Source organism: Passer montanus, unplaced genomic scaffold, assembly GCF_014805655.1.
Source record: "Passer montanus isolate IOZ18808 unplaced genomic scaffold, ASM1480565v1 scaffold5, whole genome shotgun sequence".
Lineage (NCBI taxonomy): Eukaryota > Metazoa > Chordata > Aves > Passeriformes > Passeridae > Passer > Passer montanus.
Window position 1 is genome coordinate 4,731,024 of NW_024369929.1, and position 27,466 is coordinate 4,758,489.

General features: G+C 39.4%; 1 protein-coding gene across 6 annotated transcripts in view; it reads right to left on the reverse strand.

Moving 5' to 3' along the window:
- CGNL1 (cingulin like 1) overlaps positions 1 to 20,035 on the reverse strand; it is a 55,188-nt gene extending 35,153 nt beyond the window's left edge. Inside the window, exons 1-8 of one of the 6 annotated variants that reach the window (XR_005629158.1) lie at positions 19,591 to 20,035; positions 9,068 to 9,131; positions 3,841 to 5,440; positions 3,256 to 3,350; positions 2,244 to 2,337; positions 1,241 to 1,342; positions 704 to 852; positions 75 to 210 (exon numbers count right to left, since the gene is read on the reverse strand). Coding sequence is in view for 5 of the 6 variants with exons in the window: in XM_039723391.1 (XP_039579325.1) it covers positions 75 to 210; positions 704 to 852; positions 1,241 to 1,342; positions 2,244 to 2,337; positions 3,256 to 3,350; positions 3,841 to 5,421 (2,157 nt within the window). In the remaining variant the exon portion in view is untranslated. Of the gene's footprint in view, positions 1 to 74; positions 211 to 703; positions 853 to 1,240; positions 1,343 to 2,243; positions 2,338 to 3,255; positions 3,351 to 3,840; positions 5,441 to 6,264; positions 6,399 to 9,067; positions 9,132 to 18,712; positions 19,100 to 19,590 lie in introns of those variants that run through there. The other 5 variants (XM_039723391.1, XM_039723394.1, XM_039723390.1 and 2 more) reach the window with 5 other exon arrangements.
- Between the last annotated feature and the right edge of the window lie 7,431 nt (positions 20,036 to 27,466).

The window sequence follows — 27,466 nt, forward strand, 5'->3', positions numbered from 1 at the left end:
CACGTATTTCTGTATCTTAGTCTCCACTTTTCATGCAATTTTTCTGATCCCCCTTCTGATACTTCTCAACTTACCTCAATCAGAATCTCTTTCTCCCCTTCATCAGTGTGTTTTGCATTATCCAGTTCATCATGCATCTCAGAGAGCTGGTCTTGAAGATCTCTGATCTCAGTCTGGTGTTTTTCCTGCTCCATCTTCACTTGAAAGAGCCTCATCAGTAAAAATCAGACAGGAGTTTTTTAACTTGTAGAAATACTAGTTTGTTCATTCAAGTACTAAAAAGACACAGATTCCCATGTTGCCCACAAGAGAATGGGCTAAAATGAGGCAGAAAAATTAAATGTCAGAAGGGTAAGAATGAGAAACCTTCTAACTAGGTCTTTAAGTGGGGAGTTGCATTTTATTTCAGAACAGGTACTCTAGTCATTGAACTGTTTCTACATTTCAAAGACCTGAACTATATATTTTGACTGTAAAATATTAAATGCAATTTGCACTAAGAGGAAGATTATAAATTCAGTAATCTTTCTCTTCCTTCCAGATAGTCTAAAGACATGACTCTTAAATGGTAGAAACATTTCCTACAGTAACAAATGTCACTTGTCTAGTTCCATCAACATATTCTGGAGACACATGTACTTTTAATCTAAAAAGTTTATGAAAAGGTAAAATTTCAATGATAACTTTGCTAGAATTAACTCACTCCTCCAGGTTTTGCCTGAGTTCCTTCTCGTTTTCTTCCAACTGCTTTTTTAAGGCTTCCTTTTCACATGTACTTTGATCAAGCTGCAACTGAAGATCTTTCAGACTCGCTCGTGTAGCATCTCTCTCTTCTCTGGAATTTTGCTGATTCTGAATTTTGTACACCAAAAGTTAGGCAAAATAATAGACAGCAGCTACATGATTAATACAGTTTGTCTCTCACTCTATGTCTGTCTCACTGCAATCAACGGATTAACATTTACCTTAGCAGATACCCAAGAAGTGCATTGTGCATGTGCTTAACACTTTTATTCACTGCTCCAAACTCCCTCTCAAATACCAAGAACAGATTTGTTACAAAGGATAACAATGCTGTGACCAACCACCCCTTAAATAAAAAGTCTTCTGAAAAAGCACAGGTATATCTGGATTAAGAAGAATATGAAGCAAAAGGTATTTAGCTGGAGGATCAGTTGTCACTTATTTTAAACAGTGTATTTGAAATAATCAGAAGCTTTATAAGAATAAAGTGGTGTACCCTAACTTCCAGATCCAGTTTTTTCTCTAACTCTTCCACTTTCCTTTCAAGTTCTGCTTTTTGTTCCACCAATGCTTTCACTTCAGCCGAAGAATCCGAAACCTACAATTAAATAGAGACATTTATTCCCACAAAGCCAAGATGTTCTTTGAGAATAGTTTCTTTTTTTTTTAAATCTCAAGCAAAGCTACAAGCAAGAATAACAAAGCGTGGCATCAACTGCTTGAGCTCACTGGGGATTTTTCATATGGGTCAGGACAAGGTAAGATTTTCAAAGGAACCATGATTTGGTTTTCATAAAACTTCTTGGAAATTGCTCAAGGCATGTTGACAATAAAACAGAAAACATAGAAATGTAAAGAAAAATTCAAATTAGGCAACATATGACTCAAATCATGTGAACTTTGGGTCAATTTCACTGAGATATCTCTAATTATGAAAAATAGATATCAAAAGAAAGCATGCTCATACATTAAGACAAGTTTTCATATACATTTTTTATGTAACTTCCTAGGATTTATTTTGCAAATAAATAATGCTGTCATTAATAACAAAAGCTACATGAGTCTCTCATGCTATATCTGTCTCACTGCAATCAAAAGATTAACATTTATCTCTGCAAATAAATTTTATCTTTACCCAAGAAATTATATATGAATGTGTCTAATATTTTTCTTCATTGCTCCAAGCTCCTTCTCAAATACTAAGAGATTTCTTTAAAAGGTTAACTGTGCTGTAAGCAACTACATTTAAAATCTTCTGAAAAAGCACATCTAGATTAAGAATATGAAGAAAAAAAAATTCATTTTCACTAGTTATACCCCAGAATAAAATAACAGACAATAAGCATTTCATCCTTCTCATGCCATCAAAATTAAGCTATATTCCTGAGGGACTACATGAATAGCCTAGTAAAAGCCAGTAAGGGGATTCAGATTCTTAAGGCTCTGTCTGAATACTGCACCACTTTGAAACAAGCCAAAGCAAATTAAAAATTCTTCACCTGTGTCTTTCCAGCAGCTCTCGACTTTAAAGTCTGAATTTTCTCAAAAACCAAGTTTACTTTCCTCTTTGTTGCATCATCATTATCAGGACTTCTAAAACAGACAGTACAAATAAGCAATGATATGATCAAAGTTACTATTTTGTTAACATCAGACCAAATTCAGACTGTCCAAACTAATAAAAATCTCCACAAAACCCCCCAAAATAATACAAACAAATCAGAAATTATCTTAACTGTGACTTGCTAAAAATCTTCAAAGAGAGGAGTTACATTTTGTATTCCAAATGTTTTCTAAAAAGCCAACCAAACAAAAAAGACCACTGAACTCTTGAAGTGCAAATTTCTTCTGTAAAATTGGGACTGTGGAAAGACAGATATTCAGCATGTCTATTACTCAGACATACTGAAATAAGTAGTTAGTTCTAGGTTTTAGAAGTCCAGACTACTGCACCATAAAATAACACCTGAACAGGTCCCAGAACCTGCTATATCAGGAATGAAAAGAAATTTAAATGCATCATGTATTTTTAATTAATTTAATCTTCCTTTACATTTCAGTAAGTTATCAGTAGAAAATACCCAGAGTTACAGGTGCACAAAGTATTAAAAGCACAGAGGGTTTCTGTCAAGCCTTAGGAAATAACACTTCATTATTGTTGTTTAAAAAAGCCAAAGGCTTAAAGTTCCATGAGGTACAATTTGAATTCTGCAGTAACCTCTGTATTATACAAAGTTTAATTCCAGATGTATTTAAAAGGCAAACCATATTCTCATTCACAAGTCTCAAGGATATTTAATCATATCCTGTACAACACCTTATGTAAGTCCTGGCAGCCTGGGTCTTTTGAGATCAGATAATGCCTTAGAGGACACAGCTGAGATACAGAATTGTGAAAGAGATGCTTCATTTAATTATAGCTTTCACTTTACTGTTTGACATTTCAAATGTAATAGCAGACAAATATTGAGAAAATGCAGTCTCTTATCCAAAAGTTACACGTTTACTGACCCTTCCTTAAGGTAATTGTAAAGAATCTGCTTAGCAGTCTCTTCATTTGTTTGCTGTGCAAGATCTTGCTGGCCCTTTAGGAGATCAGGAGTTGCCTAAAAGATAAAGATAAAAATCCTGTGAGAGTTGTAAATACAAACAGTATAATTGGAGTTCCCCATTCTACCCTATTAGTGAAAACTTTTATGTGCTATGGACCTGAAGTTCTGAAAGATCCACTGCAGTTTTGCCTTAGTGCAATAAGTAACCATATTTCACACCAAAAGAAAAAAGAAAACAACTTGATTTTGCATACATATCTTTTCACATTCTACTTTTGTGCATCTATGCTTAAGGATCTTTATGTCTGTTTGGCCTCACCATCTTGCTTTACCCATACAAAAAACAGTTGTTTTACAATCATGTTTTCTATACTTAAAACAACACCAAAAATTATATTTACATTTCTCCAGAACAACCCCATCTGGAAGTGTTGTATGATGGGAGTTTGTTCTAATGAAGACCAGAAAAATTCACAATTAACAGTATGGCAGCTTTCATACGCTAGTGTGCAAAGGACAGCTTAAAGAATGAATTCAAAATTACCTGTATATTAGGGACAGATGAACATGTTTTTACAGAAATCTTCTTGGCTCCTGATTCAGGTGTAATTGTAATTCGGTTTGGCAACAACAAAGTAGAAGTTACTGTTTTAACTTCCTCTCTCTTACTCTGTCCTGGGAGTGTAGCCGATCTACCCATCAAGCTCTCTGTATCTGTTCCATTCTGTTTATGGTGTTGCAAAGAGCTGAAACTGCTGCTCTGAGTGTCTTTATTGGGCATTTGCAGTTTACCAATACTTCGAGCAGGAATCTTTGTCTCTTTGGAAGGTGACTTTTGATCTCTGGATAACTGCTTGTGAAGGCAAACTTTAGATGGTCTCAGCAAGTGTTCAGTTGACTTACCCAAGCTTTTACTGAATTCACCTAAATAACCTGAATTTACATCAAGTCCTAATGACAATGCACTATCAACGCTTCTTGATCTTTTACGATCATCTGGATGGATTCTGTTCCTTTTTCCTGACCTGCCTCTTCTGTGAGCATCAACTTTCTTATCAAACTTTTCAATTAGCTGATCTACCCCTGGAAGTGAACCAGTGTCAATATCACGACCAGTTCCTGGCAAGAATGGAATGTATCTCCTGTTTTCATGGCGGTTAACATTGTCCGCGTAGATGGCGTACTCCTGGTCATCCAGTAAAAATCTGTACAAGGAATTGGCAGAAGTGGGGGTAGCTGATGAGGAGGAGGATCTTCGGGAGTCATTCAGTACTGGCCCAGTGGAATCTTGCCTGCGGAAGGGAAGAACATCTGGCCTGGGTTTCTTTGTCTCGGGATAAGCAGTGGGACTAACACAGGGGGATCCTCCTGCAGGTGAAAACGACTCTGAAGCACACGCGTCACCGGGGCCAATCATGCTACTGGGACACTCCTGCAGCTGCTTATTTAGATCTTCTACTGACCTGTTCAGATGTATTTTCTTTGAATTTGCTTTGGTTGACTCTGCAAAGTACGTATTTGTTTTCTGCAGGGACACTACCTTAGATGAGGAAATCCAAGGCTGTGCTTCAGTTTTTTCATCTGCAAAAGACTTAGACTTACTGCATACAGAAGACTGGTAATCATCCAAGTTCAAGTTATTTTTTTCAGGATCATAAGGCTGCAAAAGTTCAGGATGTCTTTGAAAATTCAACAAATTTGAGGATTTCATAGTTTCATCTTTAAAATCTGGCATTCCACTTTCCTTTTCATTGACATTGGTTATCTGCAGTTTTTTAGGCACAGAGGGTTGCACGTGCTGTGTTCCAGCAGATTTTGTATGTTCACTGATTTTGTCCTCCAACTTAAAAGCAGTATTGGAGTCCATGGCTGCCTTGTTTACAGTGTGAGGAACGACCTGCTGCTCTTTTCCAGGAGCAGGAGGATTTTCTGGCAAACATCCTTCTGTATTGTTCAGTACTATGTAAGGATGTCCATCAATTCCTTGGACTCTAATGCTGACACCGTAAGACCCCGTCCTAGAATTTTGCACATTTTTAGTTTTTTGAGTCTCTTCACTTGCAAGTTCAAGAGTGACTTCATAGTCCTGCCGCATGTGCTTAAAACCAGCAAAATATGGCTCCATGTCTATCAGAGGATTATATCTGAACAGGAGAAAAATTAGAGAATGAGAAAATTCTCATAGATTATTTCATTAATTACTTTATTCTACCATTCAATGTGACGATGAAGACTAATGGCAATAACGCAGGGAAATCAATATCCAAGCTCTACCAAGCCCAAAGTGAATACATTGTGATACAAAGACAATGTCAGACTGACACATTCTGATCAATGTAATGTCATTGTATGAATGTTACCTTCATAGAGTTTGTGCTCATTGCTTTGGAATCAAATTATATATATAAGCAACTCTGGTACTATTTTTTGAGTCAAAGCATGACTTCTGAGTATTTCCACTATATTTACTGAAGACTGTACCCTTCACAAACCAGTGACCATTTTAAAGCTAGCATTTAGTACCAGCCATATTAACATTTAAACATAAGCCCATGAGAGCAAAACACAACCAGGCAGTCTAAGGTTTTATGAGTTTCAGGTAACTAAAGCACTGCAAGGAAGATCAACATCCTCATTCCTTTGAGTTGTGGTTTTTACGTTATGGGTTTCAACATTTGTTTCTAAGGACATCTGAAAATAAACTTTTTCATTTATTATCTCATTGTCATCCCTAAGAATAAACTTTCCTACAGATTAATTTAACAATCTCCCAAATGCAAGCTTGTTCCAAAAAACTCCAGTCGCTATTTTAAAACAAGATAATTTGCTGAGCAACAAAAATGGAAAAACACTGCTAGCATTTCCAAGGCTGACAGTGCCTTTTTCAGATAGATCCAACAGGAATGCTAACTCCAGCCTATATGTGCCAAAATTGTTTCAACCTAGGAAGCAATAAATTCAACCCTACCTGTGTTTTAAATGTTAAATGCCATTCTTTCTTTCTCTAACAGCTGGGTTGGCAGGCAGATTTACTTTAGTCTGTTGTGGATTATGAGCCAACTGTCTAAAGGCAGAGGCAGTGCAGTGACAGTACGAGTGTGTCTATAAAAGAATGGAACACAAGACTGTGAGCCCGATACAAAACCTGGAGGGAATAAACTTTTGAACTGAGCTGGGGAGTTGAGTCATCACTGCGGCCTGACAAACCCAAGATCACTGAGCGATGGTAATCAGCAAGAGGAAACCAAACAACAGGATGTCTCATGGAAAAACAACCCTCTGCAGCCAGTTTCACCCTCCTGTCTATCTCAGCATGAACCACCTCCCTCAGACACTCTAGTCAAGAGAGCAGAGTTCTCATTTTTTCCTGACAGCAAATGAAAAAGTTTGGCTCAATATTCATAGTACACTAATTTCTACCCAATTCCTCCTCCTAGCAGGAAAGTTTCCCTCAAAAGCCTCTTCCTCTCTAAAAACCAACTCCAGCTCCTCCTCAGCAGCAGGGTTATACATTGACGACTCCCATGGCACATTCACATGTGAGCATTTGTGGAAACCCCTGATTTACACACAGTTGGTAGCACTCATCTGTAGTGGATGAGTATGTGAACATCTTTACAAAAAGCTCTTAACATCCCAGCCAGATCAGAAATGCCTAAAACTAAAACAAACCAAGGAGTATACGGAACTTTACACTACACCTTCAAGCTGTATTAGCAGACCTATAAAAAAGAGTAAAGTTTATCTGAATTTTTCAACAATGGCAACAACTAAAAAAAATATAAAAAGGAGTCAATAAAAATAAACCTAAAAGCCAAAAATTAAAAAGGATTTATATCAATCAGCTTAAGGAACAGATAAGGAATACATTACAATACAATTACAATATGTCTGTTTGGGGGTGACTGCAAAAGAAGTGCTTTCAAACTTGTTGCAAAGTTGCTAAAAATATTAAATAACCACAAAAAACCTCAAACAATCCTCATCCCCTCAAAAATAACCACAGAACACCAACTCCCCTACTATATAGGGGAAACAATATTTAGGTTAATAATCTACCTTAATGTTTAATTTGTCTCTAAAACCATAAAGAAGTATGTGTATTTGTCTTCTTCACATGCATTGTACCAACAAAACTCTTAATTTTACAGTACAAAAGGATAAAACCTTGTAGAAATAAAAGAGCTGAACAAACAATTTTTTAAATAACACATTTTATCTTTCTGGAACTGAGAAAAAAGGATTACTTTTATAAATTCCCATTACTTCAACAAGAAAACAAGACAGATTACCCTGCTATTCAAATATTTGAAGGTTTTACATAGAATTTCTATTTTATAGGATGTTGAACTGCATTGGGCAATACTCACATGAACTACATAATATCAAATAGTTGTTTTACAATACACAATAAAGTGGTTTTGCAATTTTGTAAGCATTTTTAAATTAAAGAAAAAGCATTACTGGCTTTCATCATACACAGCCTTTCTGAGGAAATCCTGAAACTATGTTAATTGATTAATTACAGTTCCAGTCATTCTCCTGCACACGCATTGTACAGTCACATCTCAGCTCTGGCAGGGTTACAGCAACAGAGCAGGATAAGAGCACTGAAGCTGCTCCTCTCCCATCTGTCTGCCCCACTCCTCTGACAGATGTCACCATGTCCAAAATGAGAACATCTGAAAACTCTGCTGGCTCAGTAGACACCTCAGCCATGAAAACCTGCAGGTTGGCATACTCGGGTAAATGAAATCAGCTTGCGCTCCATGCTGTGAGCGACTGAAATCCTGACATCGGATCCAGGGCAGGGGCTGACAGCGGGGGCCCTGACAGCTACAACTGCCCGGTTTTAATCTTCTGGGAGGCTGCTGAAGCCCTCAAATGCATGACAAAACAGTCTGTTTACTCTTCAGCTTATGAAAAGAGGTTAGATAGTTAAATGGCAGCTGGGAAGGCAACTTCCCTGTTTGTGTGGCTCTTTGTTACATACTTGTAGTTAAAAAAATAAAGCTTTTTTTTTACATAGAGAGTGACATAAATCCTAATTCCGGGTTTTGTACCAAAGTAATTCTTTAAATTTCAAACCATACTGTCTTGCTAGTAATTTTATTTGCTATCTCAGAGTTTAAAAATACAATTTTCAGAAAACAGAAGCAATGACTCTATTGAAGTTTTAAATAGGTGAAAGACTGTCATTCTATTACGAAACCAGTTCCTATCTCCTATCTTGAAGCATCATTACAACACCACATACAAATTAATCAGGATGTAAGAAAAGACTAGTTCAGTGAATTATTTTCTTTTGAAAATATCCTACTTGCTAAAACAGATAATATAGTCGAGGACACACAATCACCAGGATCTTGCTATCAGGTCAGCAAGTAAGGTACCACAGAATGATGGGATCACCTATTTGGTCAGCAACACGGCCTTGGACTGCTTGAGGTGAGCAGAAAAGTTCAAATTGAATTTATGTTTTAACTTCATCATCAGGGATAGCAACCTTTAAAAACTTCTGTGAACAAATAAACAAAACTGGAACTCAAAGCTGCTCAAGCCTTTCAGTTTTGAAACTTCTTCCTAAAGTAAGACTTCATAAAGGTGTTTAAACACTCATTCTAAATATTGACTTCAGTGGGTATGGAAGTCCCACATTTTATCATTACTCAGAAATGGTTCAATTTTTCTGAACAACTTCTTTTTGCCAAAACCAGAAACTATAACTTTTTTTGCTTATAAAGAGAACTTGTCAGCAGAGGTTTTCATACCTGAAAATCCAATACTCTGCATGTTCTTCTGTAGCACTTTGTTGTTCAGTGGTGATATGATACTCTACAAAGAACCACAGGAGATGAACACTGAAGGTTTAACAGGTCAAAACCTTTTTTTCTAATTCCTTAAAAACATTTCCTTTCACAGCTACTTTATAGCTAGCTAACAGGAGCTACGTGAGACCTGCTCACAATAAAGAAAACCTCTGTCATGTGGAACCCTGCCTGCTCTCCCTGAAAACATGGGCAGAAAAGAGAGCCTTTGAGAAACATACTCCTGTGCCAGACATGTCTCTTCCCTTCTTAACATTACAGCATCACAAAGGCATGGAATTGTCTCCACCACCCGTTTCAGTTCTTTAGCCAAATTGACAAGGCAGATTTATTCAGAAAAATTGCTTTCCCAATCCTGTTAAATGCCAAACTGCATGAGAAGCTTGCTCTCCTGTATCCTGCCCACACGCCCTCACTACAAAGCACATCTCACCTTGTGCTCCAGCCTGTGAGCCAAGCACCTGCTCTGGACGGACAGACAGACAGACAGACAGTCCAGGCAGAGATGGTGACCAGCATGGGGGACACACTGTCCCACCAATGGATATGTTCCCTGGCCTCCTGAAGGAGCCACACATCCTTCAAAGGTACAGCCTCACACCACATGTATGCTCCTTTTGCATACATCTAGGGAGGGAATATGGAGGAATAAAAGAGATCTGAGTTTTATATGGCACTAGGACTCCTCCCTGGCTCCCTTAATGCCAGAAAACCAGGAACTCCCCCACATCCAATATCACAATCCTGAGTCTCCTGAGACTGGATTACCTGAGGATTTTTCTTTCAAGGAAGATGTGGGCATATCCCATTATCTCCTCTTTGGATGAGAGAACTTTGAGAATTCTGAAAATTTTAAACTATTTCAGGCTAAATTACAAATGATACTTGGTTCCATGTAAATTATTTCCAAATTTTTATTACCATAAGAAAAAAAAAATCCTCATGGCCCACATTATTTAATCAGTGTCTTTTTTGAAAAAGCGGGATGTAACAATTTATGAATGTTTACTTCAGATATTTCACATGCACAGCAAAATGTCAGGAAGGAACTATAAAATTTGTTCTCCAGCCTTACATAACACTGAGCTTGCTCTCCAAGCTAAATAATGGATTCTCTGTGCAGCTGACTATTCAGAAAGTATCAGCAACATCACACAAAGTGGGTGTTAGGTCAATAATAAATGACAGTGTAATGGAAAAAGGACAGGAAATAACTTTACGAGAGAAGAGGAAGGAAAACTTACATACTGGGAGGGTAAAGAAAAGGAAGCAGACAGGATAATTCATGGAAAGACCAAAACTGTAATGTTTTCACACTTGATGGAAAACATTCTCACAAACATGCCTTGCAAGTATGAGGGGAAACTTCATCATTGTCAATCCTACTGACAATTTGTTTCTGCCAAAGAAAAATGGGCCTGGGCTGCTGTCCCTTTTAGTCCATGTGGAAGATAGCTCTGCAGGAGGATAAATTTATTTGATCTACTGCTTCCAGAGAGCAGAAGGCAGAAAAGTGCAATTTTAAAATTCTATGTACGGGGCAGTAAAAAAAGACAGTGAAAGTCATTTAAGAGCAAACTGACAATATCCAGCAATAGAAAGACATCTGAAAACAGCCTGCCATTTTTCCAACACATTCCTTATTGCCATTTTAGATTTTTTCCTACTTGAGGTTTCTTTGTGTATAGAAAATTATATTTATAGCACATATGGCAGTTACTCCTCCCAGTTATTAGAAAGAAAATTATGATAGTTACAGTATACAATGAAACTGTCACATTTTGGTTTTCCCCAGGACTGTCTGTAAACCGCCACTCCCCGTCTAGTGGTCAAAATTCAAAACTTCCAAAAGTTTATAAAAAAGGATTTTCTAACAATATATCATGTCATTCTATATCTGCAGGTATCAGTGAGGAAAAAAAAACTTACTCAGATTTATTTTATTATTGCTATTGGTGTTTCTGATGTCAGCATCAAAGACCTACCTAAAATTTTTATAAATGAAATAAAAAACCACTGAGTTTTCAAATATTCATTCCCTTTTAAACCAGCCCAAAAGCTTCATGTCCAATCTCTTTCTTTCTACTTGTTGGAAGGAAAGATATGGTGACAAATTCTATACTTGAAAACCATCAGGAGTTTCTGTGAACCTAAGCCACACAGCATGTATTCTTCAAAACTCCATATACCAGCGTTAGACTGCAAGGTACCACACAGACATGCTTGGTATCACACAGACACAAGACCAAATCAAGGCATCTCTTCAGCATCCAAGGCAGGGCTGACCTATCACTGTAGGCAGAATTTGTCTTACATATTTCATAAAAAGCTAGCAAATGATACTCTTCCAAAACCAGTCTAAATGCACTTAGCACATGCCCTGCACCCCCTTAGCTCCAGTCCCCCCATGCCCCTGCATCAGTGACTGCTGCAGTGCAGAGAGGAGCAGCAGGATTGAGCTGCTGCATCCCACCATGGGAGCAGGGCCATGCATCCAACCCTGCAGTGCTGCTGCAGGGAGATCACAGCCACTGCCAGCCCAGGCTGTGCACAGTGCCATGGAGAAAGTGACTGCTGGAGGACACCCAGCCACACTGCCAGGCCTCCCTCTGAGAGCAGCAATTCCAGCCCCACACCAGCAGCCATGGAGGTCTGTGCCTGCCATGAACACGACAGGAGTTGGTTTCTTTCTCTTTAACCAAGCTGTGATTAAGTATGGGAGTCATACAGCTTTGGGTGCATAATGAAACATGAAGTCCAGCCAGGAACACTGACTCAGAGAAATACCTTTTTATAGGAAGTATTTCAACATTTCTCAATTAATTGCTTTCATTTTTATTCTGTGAAAAAAAAACCTCGCTCTTTTCTGATTTCAGATGGCAGTCTAGACATGACAAGTTAGAACTTCCTGCAGGATGAAAATTCCAAAAAATACTTTTCTTCCATAGCTGTTAGGGAAAGCCAACAGCCATGCTTCAGTTAGTATGCATTACAGATATTATTTTATTAATTTCTCCCAAAATGCAGTACAGCAAAGTGGATGATCTTTGGGCTTGCTGCCTTAGAAAGGAGAATTTCAGTTTCAGTTCCACCTAAGTATTGAACAACCTTACTCAGACAGCCAACAAAACAGAGTATCAGTAGCCACCTTTTCAAGGAGAGGAAGAGGCTGTATTTAATAAGGACTGCCAGTAGAAGGAACAATTAAAAGCAGTTAGAGCAAAAGATACTGTTCACTTGGTTACAGCTGGGTTCATACTCCCTCTGGCTGAAAAATGTTGTGTGTGAGGAAGTCTCAGTGTTTGAAATGTAAAACATCTTGTTAGTCCTATGAAAGTATGTGACAGATCAGCCAAATGCTTGAGCTGTGTGACAACTAACAGGTTTTGTTGGCCTATTTGTTGGTTGGTTGGTTTTTTTTGTTTTCCAAAACAAAATCTGCTTCAATGGCTGTAAGTCAACAACAACATATTTTGGCAGATACTCAGGTCTCAAAATTTTTCAGAGTTTTATTGAAAACAAGGACATAATACATATATCCAATTTTCTTTATCTGCTATGTATGAATTCATGTAGTCAGAATTTTACAGGATTTATCCCCACAGGAAACAACACATGAACTGCTAACTTCATTTACTGAGTGCAAAGTAAAGTCTTCATTTTGTTTATGATGTAAATGCTAAAAAACCTCCAAATTTCTCTTGTAATATTATAAACTATTACCACAGCATTATATACTTTGTATCATTATTTAAGAGCTCTCTTTTTCTTTACTGAAGTAATGTTTCCAGATTTTCCCAAATCATAAACAAAAACGAATCAGAATCAAACACATTCAAAGTATACTAAAACAGAAGTCAACTTGTATCTGAAATACAAATTCATGTGATCTGTAGTGAGCAGTCCCAGTGCAGACTGTGACAGTCTCAAGTCACAGAGGGAGATGGGGAGCTGCACTCGTTTATTCATGGTTCCTGTGGCACAAACACCTGCCTGAGTGTATTTGGGGCATGCTACCCTTTCATCTCCCATACAGGCTCAGATAAAGCTCCTAAACAAGTTGGGGTTTGCCACTAACAGGATCCAGTTACTGGGGTTATCTTGTATCTGACAGTACTGCACTATAATTAATATTTACAAACTTCAAATACAAAAAGCAAGCAAACAACAAAACCTTATAAACATTTATTTCAGAGTTGACTATATATGCACAATACTCAATTTTCCCTCACTTTTCTTTAAAACTTGCAAAAAAGGTTAAAAACAAGAAAAAAAAAGTCATGAAGTCACTAAGATGAAGTGTTATTATATATACTCTTCTACTTTACCAAATTCTTGATGTTAGTATCTTTATGTATTGACAGAAAAGGTGGCCAAGAGACATGAGGCTACTCACAGATTCTAAAAGTGGTTTGTGATTTCAAATACAATAGCTGGTTTGCATCCAAACATCTGACATGAATACATTTACTCCACAAGAGATTCTGTGTTGTTTCATTGCATTTTCCTCCAATTGTCAGTGTTAGAAACTGTATTTTGTTCCAAAGGAAATTATCTTAGTACATCCCAATGATATCATTATTGTCTAAACAGAAGAGAGTATCCTTTTAGAGGCTTGAGCAAAAAATCTCAAGTTTGTTAAGAGTCTCTTAGAAAGCCCTTCTCAAAGGAATGGACGGAGCTAGGGCAACCTTTGTTAAGCACTTTTACAAGTGCTTCAGGAACATGTTTATTTATAAATTTATCTAACATAATTAAATAGTAAAAGGTTCCTACACTCCAAAATTTTTCCTTCACTTCAAATGTGACATTTCAGGGGACGTTCTTCTCATTATTCCCATGCAAAAACTATAATCTTTTGTACAGGAACTACTTTTACAGCAACCCAACAGATGCAACTTGCATGACCTTGATTATATACATGTAACTTATTCCTGAGCAAAATTAATAATGAGCTATGAGTACAGCTGCTTGCAAAGACCCATGTCTCACCTATACAAAGGCACACAGAGCAGGGTTAATCTCTATGGAGATTAAGTATTTTAAGTACAAAATCTACATGTCAAATAGGCTGTAGGAGTCATATTTACACAGCCAACATAAGGCCACAGCTTCATGTGTATTCAAGCTAGTTATGCCTTCCATTTTTGTACTGTTAAACTTTGTCTTAATTACATTGTATTCCTTAAACACTTGGCTTCACACCCATCTAGTTTCTTTCAACTAGCTCAGCCATGCGTTTTCAAATTGAAATATGCAGTCAGAACTGCAGGCCCTGAGCCCAGGCCCCACCAGACAAGATGATATCATCTCACTGTCTGAGAGACACGAGCTGAGTATAGAAGAGAGAGGTTCAAAAACTCCACAGAGGAAAGGAGCTTCCATGGAGCAGGACTGAAGCACTTGGAAGGGCTCACAAAGCCTGTGCAGCCACAGGGGCCTGGTGTGGGCCCTGCAAGCACAGGTTTAACCAGCTGCCACACTTCTCACCTTCACACTGGAACAGCATAATTACCAGGGAAATGAGAGAGGTAGGGCTGCTTCTGGATGAAGCTTGAAGTGTTTGTGGAATTACAATGTAACATTACATGCCAATTGTTTTTGTAAATAAAGGCTGCTACTGCTGAACATTTGCTCCCTGCATGTAACAGCTAATCGTGTGCAAATAAATGCATGAAGGCAAATCCCAACCTTTTTCAACAAGGCCAACAAAATATACTGAGCTTGATTTACTCACTGAAAACACTCCCCCATCTCTATAGAAAAGCTTACATTTTACCCTACTTCTGCATTATGCTCATGTTGAAGCAGATTGTAAATAACTACCCCCTTTTGCACATGTTTATCTACATGAAATACACCTCCCATTCTAATAAACTCCAACAGTTCTTAGAGGTATCTTTCAACAGAATTCAGAATAGGGTTAAAACTTTCCTAAAGGCTGGTAATTACTTACCGGGCTTCTGCAAGTGTGTATGAGAGTTTATATATACACTCACAGAAACACATAAACACATATCAGCATGAGGAGGTAAGCATGGGCAGCCCAGACAACACATCTCCTTTTCCCACTGATTTAGCTTCCACCTCCACACTGTAGCTACTTTTGAATGGTGTGTGCAATGCACATGCAACTGAAGTAGCATGAACTGCTGCAAACGCCTGGAGTCAAAGTATGCTCATGCTCAGAGTGCTGAGAGTCACATCTGAGTGGCCATGGCTCCCTGCATGCCTGGGGACGCTCACAGAAAGGGGCCACCGCGTAATCACTGCAGCACTTCAGTCTTGCCAAGCTCCCTGGTGGCTTTTTGCAGTCTAAGTGCTTTCTGAGACATTTCTCCAATCACATTTATTCCTCATTGCTCCCCTTTTTTTTACCAAAATCAAGAAAAAAGTGGAAATTTATTACAGAATATTAATTTCAGATCTCATACTGTCAGCCTGGTTAATGAAACTCATAAACACAAAATGAGGAACCAATAGAAATTAAAATACTTCATTCGGCTAAAAATTTGGAGGCATTCTTCAAAAAATGAAACTATGTACCTAAAATGTCTGGTTATGAATCTTGCTATCCACTTTATTTCACCTAAAATGAAAGGTTCTAAGCCTACATTTGGACAAACTCCTCCATGGAGGCTGCCAGCTATGTTGGCAGAGATGGTACAAGATCAAAAAAATACAGTGAGCTCTAATCCCAAACAGTGGTGACTCCATGACTACCACTCCACTAAATCTTTAGCACATGCATTCTTAACACGTCAATTTTTGGGGTTTAAAATTAAATCTTCATACTTGGCTACACTGAAAAATATTACCATTTTGATTTAACACCATTCAGAGCCAAGGTCAAAGCAGTTTCTGAAATGTGTCCATGTTTCCAGATAAACATGCCTGGAATAAACACTCCATGGGCACGTGAAACACCTTTCCTCATACATTAACCTGGTCAGTGAGTGAGTGGATTCTCCATTCTTCTGCCAATTAAAAAACAGAAATAGCAAAAAAAATAACCTATTTATTGTGTTTTGCACATCCAACACATCATTCAAGATACATTAAAAACAGAATTACCAAACCTAAGTTCAGGATGGGTCAAGTCTGTACTACCTTCCTCTGTGCAGTTTGTTGAGACCTAGCAACAAAATCAGAGAATTTCTAACACCTTCATCTCATCCTGGCCATTCAAAGCATTTGTTAATCTCAATACTGTAAGGATGTAATTCCTTGCAAAGCCTGCCTCTGAATGGTATCACTGAACTGATCAGGTAGAAGATAACCTCCTCCTACCTCTAAAAAATAAAAAGGGGGACAGATAGAAGAAACACAAATTTCTTAAGCCTGCTTATCTGAACACATGGGCAATAGGTTGCTGCAACATTTCTGATGCCATTCAGAGTTGCAGAGAGGGTGCAGAAATGAAAAAAAGGCCCCATTATTTCAGTGTTCATTGCTATTTCTCAGAAATCCATTAGTACCAGTGATCCTCAGCAGATACTTTGCAGTTCCCTTCTATGAGCACAGGTAGATGCTGCCATAGGCTGAATGTTGTTTTGCATAATCAGGCTTGTGTGCTTGGTATGAACATACAGATTTCAGGTGACCTCCACAGTAAAAAGGCTCTAATAATAATGACATCATCATCACTATGACTTCAAAAAGCAGAAATGGTAAAGCAGCAGACTATAGAATGAAACTGTGATGGTCTGCTTTTGTTTACATTTTTGCATCTGCAGAATTATTGGGCCTCAAAATACTTCAATAGCTATTTTTAAATAAAAATGTGTCCACTATGATCCAAGCTGAATAAACTCGGCAGTTTATTAATAAACATAGCACATATGCTCATCTTGCATCACTCCATGACAAAACATTTAAAAACTCACATTTGAGGTCATGTCGTTTCACCTGCACATTTCAGATGACACTACAGAACCCAGACAAACCAGTTTCACCAATACTCCCAGAAAGATCAACTTCCTATTACACAATGTACACCAGAAGAAGGAACTGTCACCAATTATCTTCTGCAACTTTGTCATCTTTTACTGAGGTAAAATTCCTTATACAGGACATCCTGTAGACTATTTCTGCAGAAAATGCAATTCCACATCTCCCATAAAAACCCTGCCAGGGGAACCTAAGTGCCTTCTCAGACATTTTAGTAATGACAGTGAGATCTAATAATGCAATTAAAAGAAATTAAAATAAGCTGGTTTGCTTGGAGGGAATTCAAGCAGACTAGATTCATTAGATTTAACAGCAAAATGTAACTAAATCAGATAATGAGAACAAAACAAAAAACCCAAACAGTTGTGTGATACACTCATGGAGTAGACAGGCTCTTGGAAATATCAACACAAACTCAGTAATCAAGGGGGTTAGCAATATAAGGCCTTTTTAGTACTGTCACAACATTAGTTACCTTTGTAGTGTGCATTTGCATTTAGGTGGCATTCAGAAACACTTCATGTCAGTTGCAGTTCAAGGTGTATGTAAACCAACTAGGAATACTTTTCCTATGATTAACATATTTCAGAAACACCTCTAAGTTGCAAACACACATGTAAAAATATCAGTCCTTTATAAGATACTTCATTTGAAGCACTGCATTTTTTATCTCAGATTATTTTTTAAAAAGCATTAATATTAAACAACCAACTGTCTGGTAAAAACAACCATCTTCTCTTAAGTGAAAGATTATCTTAAATATCCTAAGAGAATTTTAACAAAAACTAGAAGCATTGCTTTCCTATTTTACAGAGCTTTCTATTTTAAAAATGTAGCTGTGTCGCAAAATTAATAACATAAAATAAAAAGCAGTTTAATTGCTTTCCATAACATGAAAAACTTCTAAAACATAACTTCTAAACTACACTCTTAATCATAGGCTTCAATACTGTATGAAAGCTTTCATTTCAATTTATTGTCTTTTTCCAAAAGAAAAGACCCAAGTTCAAACTAATTATAAAAAAACCAACCAAACAAAAACTTATAGAACTTGTTACACTTTTACATTAATCATCAGTAACCACATCTGGCTCAGAACACAGTGTGAGCATAAGCAGATTTCTTCTGGGTCTAACATCAGAAAAAAACCCAAGACAATTCAATGACTATGACACTTCTAAATATAATTGCTAGTCAAACAAGTTCTTACAAAGCACCTTTAAAAAGTAAACAGGAGCTTGGTTTTGCCATTTAAATTATATTTTTATATAAGTTTTAAAGGTCTGTTAAAACAAGCTCCATAAAGAGATTTATAACTACAACACATGTGACGGTTGTCAGCATAGGTGTCAGACACTGAATCTATCAAGTTCCCATGGGAGCACCAGAAGTCAGGACACACCATGGGGTTTCTGATTCACCTACAGGACTCACTTCTAGGAGTCTGCACAAGATAAACACAGCGGAGATGTTCAGAAAAACAGAACAGCTTTCAACAACGGGTTCCCACTATTTCTATTCCGATAATCATTCAACTTCACTGCAACAGTTTTTTAAAAATATCTGCATGCTAAAAAAAAGGGAAAGATAAAATCCGCAACAATCGTTCTGTCAGATGCTAATCTTAGGCAAACTCACCACAGAAGTTTTATCGCAGCACTGATCTCCCCATAAAGTTGTCATCAAATTGGAAGGATATAAATTATATCAGATGCAAAGTTAATTGGAAGAAGAACAAATGGCAGAGCTGCCATTCGAAACTTTTCCCATGAAAAAGAACACACACCAGGCGGACACACCCTTTCGCAAAAACTACGTTAATTCGCGGAATAAAAGGGAGATAAAGAAGTGAAGAGTGCCCTCTGCCCAGGAATGCCAGGAATCCCCGGAGGAATGCAGCGAGCAGGCGGTCTGGGCGCCCCGCGGGGGCTCCGGGCCGCGCCCGCCCACCTGGGCGCCAAGGCCGGCAGCACCTCCAGCTGCGGCACCGCAGCTCCGGGGCGGCCGCGGCCGGCCCGGCTCGGGGCAAGAGCCTGGCTCCCGACAGCCGCAGAGCAAACGAAGCACTCCGGGAACAGTCTGTTCTCCCGGCAGCTCCCTCTCGGCTCGGCCCCGGGGCGGCCCCGCTCCGCTGGCCGGCGCAGCCCCGAGGAGCGCCCGGGGGAAGGGCTGCCCCGGCACGGCCGGCGCTCCGCCAGCTCCCCGCGCGTCACCCGCCGGCCGTGCGGGGAGAGCCGCCGTGCTCTCGCCTCACGCCCGGGAGGGCCCGGCGCCCTCGGCCTTTGGAAAGGCGTGTGTTTAACGGAGCTGAGAGCGCCTCGGCGCCGGGAGCCACTGCCACAGCCGTGGGCAGCAGCGCCTGCGGCACCGCACGGCAACGGCTCCCGTGCCCGCCGCGCTCCGGTCCGGTCGCGCTACAGTCCTGTGCCCGCCCGGTCCCGGCCATCGCGGCAGGGAAAAGCGGGAGACGCGGTGCCCCCCTCAGCTCCCAGACCGCCCGCCGCCGTTCTCCTCACCCGTCCCGAGCCGCCTGTGTGTCGCAGGGGGATCCCCGCCAACTCCGCGCCGCTCTCTCCGCCGCCCCACCAGCCGCAGCCGAGCGCGCACTGCCCGCCCCCTCCAGCGGGGGTGGGGGCGCCGCGGCCGGGCCGGGGAGGAGCCAGGCGGGGGGCGTCCCGCAGGTGAGCCCGGGGCTTCCCGTCGCTTCCCCGCCCGGCCGCGGCCTTTGGTCTCCGTGAGGGAGCGCGCGGCGCGCTCGGGCCCCCCCGACGGCCGCCTGCAGCCGCGAGCTGAGGGGAGGGCGCCCCGCTCCTGCTGAGCTAAGGGCTGCGGCGAACCGCGCCGGGACGGAACGGGGTGGCCACAACAGCCCTCTGAAGAAGAAACCCAGCCCCGGGCCCGGGTACTGTCGGCTGGAGGCCGCCTGACAGTCGGGGTTGTTTTCCCTCGCCGTGTGGAGGCGGCTGGCGAGCCGCCCGCCCGGCGGGAAGGGCTGAGGCAGCGCAGGGCCGGGGCAGGGCGGGCGCGCCTCTGTCCGTGAGGGCAGCGCGGAGCGGGGCTCGGAGCAGTGCTGCTCCCGGAGCGGCGGCACAAGCACCTCGGGCACACCTTGGTGCCTCGGGCACTTCGGGTGATTTCCACGCTGACTTCAGCTAGACTGGAAATATCACAAGGTGATTCCAGAATATTCTACACATAGAGTGCTGAAGTGGTGCCGTACCCACAGCATGTCTCTTTCCCTCATCCCTCAGTGAAGGAAAGGTAGGTGAGGGCTCACAGGTGTTGACCAAAAAAAACCCAAAAAACAGTCTCTGCAACCGTGTCACAAGAAATGGCATCAGATAGTTCCTTTCCATGCTTATAAAGTTGTTCTCAAGGTTTGAACAACCTTAACCAAGGAGCATAGTCAGAAGATGGGTTCTAGTGAATCTACAAGGAGAAAAAAAAGCACAACAAAATGTGATATATCCTTGCCTACTACAGAAAAAATGCTGGGCAGTGAACAAGAGAAGGAAAAATTTAGCGGTTCTAGTGAATATACAAGGAGAAAAAAACCACAACAAAATGTGATATAGCCTTGCCTACTACAGAAAAAATGCTGGGCAGTGAACAAGAGAAGGAAAAATTTAGTATATGAGTCATGAAAGCCATGTCAAAGTTGTTCAACAGGAGGAGCATGGATAGGAACACATCCTCTTTTCAAATCCAGCAGTGCTGGAAGTTACTGCTCAAATTTCTGTCAGAGCTGCTCTGAGACCTGTTATATGTGTGTGAAAACAAGCCAAATTAGCAAAGACTACTGTGTATACAGATGTGGAATTTTATATAATTGTATGGATTTTCTGTAGAGAATAGCCCTGTCTTAATTAGAATGTATAAACAGAAGAGGTCCAACTGGAAAAGGCAGTGGTCCAAACATAACATCAGTATTAACACTGCTGGGACACTGTATCCAGCTTTGGGTTCTGTTAGGGAAAAAAAAGGTAAAGTTCTCACAAATCTACCCCAGAAAATGAAATGCATTCTAAGAATCTTTTAAAAAATATGTATTTCAGTGGTATTACAAATCAGTATTCCATAAGGATCTGTTGGGTCCTGGAAGAAACAGTCAAAATCAAAACAATGAGACAGTAGTGTCTGGCAGCAACTACTCATGATGAAATACTATCTTGATGGTTAATCAGTAGAAGGAGCTGTAAACTGTAGGAATTGCACAAATTATAAACGGTTCTAAGGAGGCAGCTAGTGAGGTGTTTGCAGACAACTGACAGTGTTTGCTGAGAGGATGGAAGTATTCAGTGGCACAGGGTCTCTAAAGACTTCTGTTACATGTCTAGATAACACACTAAGTTAATTCTCCCTCAAAATGGTTATTGAGAAGAAAGTCATAGATGTATGGAATTTTCTGCCCTTAATATTAACAAAAAATATGTTAATGAGACAGAACAACCCAAACTTGTGCTGCCACCTGATTTTTATATACTTTGCCATTTAACTTTTGTTTTTCATATGCATTTTTTCCATATAACCCCGTAATCTTGGAACTGTTTAAGTAAAAGATGCATAAAGTTTGCTTAGTTGCTTTCCCTGCAGTTTTTGAGAAAGCACATGAAGCTTATACCCTCACCCTACCTGAAAAACTGGGAAACAATGAACAGAAAACAAAGTAATTAAATTTTTTTCCCTCAGTTACATGAGTTGTGTGGCAACATTTCAGTTGAAGTCACAGATATTATACAGACATTTATAATGGCTGTATTTTATTACAATTAGAGTGTTAAGAAACATGCTGACAGTTTGTTAAGCCTCATACTGTTGTTTGGTAAGATGTGAAGGAATTGCACTTAATAGAAAACAAAATGCTTAATTAAAGAGGTGTATACACCTGTAATTTTCACATTATTGTTAAAGGTTAATGAAGACTTAATCAATGATGTTGTACAAGACATTTTCATTGAATTTAGATGCAAAGCAGAAAAAGAAGAAAACAATAATAATTTCTTGCTAAAACAACCAGTCTGTGATGACTACTAGTCGTACTATATATATAGTCTATAATTAATTTTTTTCATTATATACCTCTCAGGTAACAGCTTAGGAGACAGTTCAGCTGCTATCTGTCATGCTCAGCATTAACTGCTCAGAAAACCTTTGTCACTGAGTTTCAGAAAACTATGCCATGGCATTTTTCTTTCTTTTATTTTTCTTTCATTTAACTTTATTTTTCTGTATCAAAGATGGAGGGGATGAAAAAAAAAGAAAAAGGTGGGACAAGCACAATTGCTAAATTACTTGTATTGGCTGTGAGCCTCCCAAACCAAAGTTTTGACTGGATTTTCATGAGTTCTATCCTACATTTCCTTAAAGCTCTATCCTACCCTTCTTGAGCCTTTGAGGGAAGTTTATTTTGAACCTTTGAGCCTTTAATATTTAATAAAAACTGTAGTTTAGGTCAAACATTATGTCAAACAGTTTCTTTCAGATCTTTGGCATACTTTGAACATGAGTTTTGCAGGTACTTAGTTGTAGTAATGCTGCAAGCATGAACTGTTCAGCAAGAGCCATAGTCCAGCTGTAATACTGCAAAAGTACAAGGTTATCCAGTGAGGTAAGACTTTTTTGAAGGAATGTATACAAACCCAGCAATAAGCTAAAATTGCACTGAGGACAGAGGTCACATACAGAATATCATCCCTTTGCCGGCTGCCATTTCCTTTCCCACCCCTCAGCCAGTTATTTTTCTTTTCCTTGCCTTTAAGTAAAGGTTTTGGTCCTTGTTTACAAAACTGGTTCGACACTATGATTGATGTCTCTCTGTTCAGGCAGTGCATTATCAGGCACTTGTGAAACACAATACAAAATGGAGTTTGCAGCTCAAGCAAAAACAAACAGTACTGCCCCAGCAGCCTGTGCTGGAGATGAATTCCAGCTGCTGGCTGCTCCAGCACACCTCAGGAGCTGAGCAGCTCTCCTGCATTTGTGCAGTGAGTGTCTGTGTTGGAAGCCTGGTGTATCAGTGCTGTGCTTGGCTCCTAGCAGGATGCAGCTCTGTCTCTCTGCTCTTCCTTACACACTTAACTGAGTATTGGCACTTCATTATAGTCCCCCGTTTCCTTTCAGGAAAGGATCTAATCCAATAAACACAGTAGAAAGTAGGGGTGGGGGGAAATCTGGTATATAATTCCATTGAAGTATGTTTCTGACTTATCTTTTACTATATGTGTTGGAAATTTTCTTTATTATCAAAGATTAGGTGTCTGTTGCTTAAGAAATAGCAGTTATCCTTCTTACTACTATATTCAGTAAGCTACTAAGTAGACATTTTTATCTATTTCTTATTTCAAGAAACACAATCTTAAAAATTCAAGTCTTTACTTTCAGAGAAAGAAATGAGGCATTTGAAGAAATGCAATGATACACTCATATCAGATGCTTTTTAATGTATGATCTCTGGTTTTTCCTCAAAGTAACCCAAAAAGGAGACCTTTCATTTTAATGATACACTCAGATGCTTTTTAATGTATGATCTCTGGTTTTTCCTCAAATACAAGTAACCCAAAAAGGAGACCTTTCATTTTCTACCTTTCTTATATTCCCCACCTCTCCTCCCTTTTCACAGGGGACCTTCTCTCTCGTCCTCTTCTCTGGCTCTGCCTTCCTCCTTCCCCCCTCTCCTCCTTTCCTGTTTTGGGGGTAGCCCATCTTTTACATTTCTCCCATTTCTGTCTTCTCCCACATGCAGCTGTCAAACACAGGGTACTGCTGACAGAACCCAGAGCACAGGGTTCTCTCTATCTCTAACCCTAGCATTCCATGGGCTCTAAAACAGCCTGAATAATCCTAGCCATATATTCAAGAACATATTTACATTGCAGGAGAATAAGACTTATTAAATAAAATGTAGAAAATGACAAATTATATTGTGAAACAAGAGATTTCTATTTTCAGATCACTTAAACACTGGAAAACACTTTATATTAGCTAATGCATGGTAACGAAAAACTTAGGAGATGAAGATTTAAATTGTAACTTATCTTCTGCAGAATTTAATTTCGTCTTAGCTCAAGTTTACAAATACTCTTCATGTTGAATATAAGACTGTACAATTATTAACCTTACTTATGTACATAGAAATCAAGAGTGAGATGAAGATACCATTGAATTTAAAAGCTGCTGAGGGAAAAATACGCACAACAGAAAGTCTGATCATAAATAATATGACAGTTTCAATATTCATTCAAGAAAAAATACGTAGTCAACTGACATGAATTTAAGTTGAAGATTTTGGACACTGTTCAGCATCTTGCACAATGAGGATCTCTGATTTCCCATTCTTCTCCTTGGATAACTTTTGGCTAAATCCATGTTTCTTCCTACACCTTAGCGACACAGTCTTGCTCCCACTAGTCTTATTTCAGTAATCCTAGCAATGAAAAAAGTTTTTTTTCTTTCCAGAAAGAGCCTGCAAAAAGCCTAAGTACTACCAAAAAAACTTCCAGAAACCATCGTAGTCATTACCTGCTTGGCTGTGGTCTGTGCAGCTCTCCTTGGCCAAGCCCAGGCTGCAGGAACAAATTAATTTTTTAAGAGTCTGAGCCTCTATTTCCACAAATACATAGTGATTTGTTGGCATTGTCAATGTATTTATTTGAAGAAAGCTTTAAGGGTGTATTGTTTCAGTCACTGCAGATGTAAACATTGATTTATTTATCACAGAAATAGTAATGTGGTAAATGAAATGGCTTCTGTGCTCTTTATGCATGTAGCTCTTATTATATCAATAGAGAGGTGAAATGTTAAATTACCTGGGTCTAAATCCAAGCATCACTATCCCAAGTGAAAATTAACTATTTTTTTTTCTTATAGGCGCCTTAATGGATGTGTTAGCAATTACGGTTTGGGGTGGGTTTTTTCCTACTTTTGGAGAAAGATAAGGAACCGTTTGTGGAAGCCTGAAGCCGTCCTGGTCCGAGCCCTTCTCCGGCTGGCTTTGGGGGCAGCTGCCGCGGTCCTTTCGTGCCGTGGGGCAATGGCACCACCTGGTGGGCTCGGTAATTGTAACACTTCGGGCCTTCGACACGTTCCCGAGTAGCTTGAAAATAAAGACCAGGGAAAAAAGTATTATCTTTAATATCTTCACATTTGTTTTTATTTCCAGCTACTTTTCTTAATTGGGTGAGGCAGTACCATTTAAACCAGTTTAAATTTGACCATTTAAGCAGTTTCACGAAGCAATATTTACAAAGAGATGTAAACATTTTAGTGATGTCCAATAAGTTTAAGAGTCAACTTAAGAGATACTGCACCTTCTCCTTGAAAGAAAAACATCACTCCTGATTCGCCTGCAGTAATTTAGCTACTGATGCACTGAATACTTAAGAAAATAACTGTATCTATAATCTAGGAAAAACAGAAAGAAAACTTAAAGGCAGGTTTGGAGAATTGGAGTTTTCAACACTAGAATGTACATGTGTATAATAAGCATTTCATAGACAAATGTATTTTTTTTAATTTTTAAGTTCCATTTATGAACTAAGTGCTCAGTTTTTCACAACTCTTTTAAAAGAGTTGAACAAACAAATTAAATGAACTCAGGGGAAGTAGTTCATCCTGGCCTTTACCATGGTTTGTTCCTTGTTCTCCTTTGAAAATAACAGTGTATTTTATGTGTTTCCATTTCAGATCCCACAGCCATCCATTGTTTTAAGAGAGGAAGCTTACAGCCTAATTATGAGTCAGCACAGAATATATAAGGTATTTTGCATTCTCAAAGATGGAGGCTTTGGTGATGCAATAGATTCTATCTTTGGCATTTGTGCAAAGTCTGCTCCTTTTTACCAGGGGAGATATGTTTATATAGATCTGGCACTAGGCTAATGAGCTAAACTGCTACTCCAGTTCTCAGCTAATACTATTTTCTTTAGGAAGAACTCTTCCTGGTTAGTGTTTTGTGACTGTAGAGGGTGCTCTTAAAATACTGGAGACAGTAATAATATATGGCAATCAGTTTCTTTTTCTGTAAAGCTTATCAATGTTAGGATGTTTATATTTAGCAAAGAACATTGTAGAGCTAGTGTGTTTTATTTTTGATGTGGGCAGAGTCACTATCCACATTTGCATCCCAAAACATCCCTGGAAACTTTTTCTGGACTTAGTTTATTTTTGCAAGAATGTTTCTGCCAAACAGTGATAGTATCTTCTGAGAAAACTATTGATGTGCTCTAAAACAAGTTGAAAGAAATACTAAATAGAGTGTATTTTTAGTTGCAAGGCCACTGCAAGTTGAATAAGAACTTATTGTTCCAAATAAGCCATTTAAATATTTTTAAAATTCCTTAGTTACACGAAGATGATGCTTCCACATTGTGCTATCTGAAATTCTTGGGAAGGATTTAACTTTATTTAACTTTCATTTGTCTGTAGCTTTATTGATTGCCTCACCATACTCCCAAGCTGTTTTCTTATACTTTTTTAATTAGCAAGTGAAAAAAATCCTAGGTACAATAGACTAAATCAAAATGTATACTGCTATACTTTTCCCTCAACAATACAATATTTTTTTTAAATACAAAATTTTTTGTTCCACTCAGTACAGCCAAGAAACAATTGAGTTAATTCTGTGTGCTTAAGAAATGTTGCTTCTTTCCAGTGAAAGTGGAGTCTGTAAACCTCAAAAATATAAGAATTTTGTTTTAATAATCAGAACTGCCCATTTTAAATCAGTGTAAGGAGGATTAATACTCCCTAGGTGAGACCACCTTTAGTGAGACCAAGATGAGGCTACAGACTTTGTGGCAGCCCTGCCCTGAGTCAGGGATGTGGGAGGTGTGATCCCTGACTGACTGGGCTGTCAAAAACCCTCTGCTGGAGCTGCACTGCAGCAGCAGAACTGCCCTTTGCCCTCACAGCTCATTAGACTGGCGGGACATGAAACAGGTACTACAGAAGCAGAGTTTTCCCAATTCAAACTTTTCCTAGCAACAGCTACTCTGCTTCTTACACTGGATTTATGTACTTACCATGAGATGGTACTGTTAGGTGTGAACTCAGTCTGTTTTCTAAGATCTCACCAATGATCACTCACTTGGGGTTCAGTGTCACAAAGGCTCTTCACTCTTACAGCAGCTCTGCTGTAGGCCCAGTTTAGTGCACAGAAGTCAGTTTTACCTGGGGAAGCCCTCTGAGCATTTTTTGGCCAAATTCAGCAGCATCTATTCTAGGGAGACTTTGCCAAGACCACTACATTAGGAAACCTTGTCAGCATGGACCTAGCTTAATAGCTGTTTGCTGGCTTCCAATGAGATGAACTTGTGCTGTTCCAGCTTCCTCATCAAATTCATCACTAGCAACTTGCAGGTTAGAGCATGTCCCTGGATCATACAAAGGGGACTT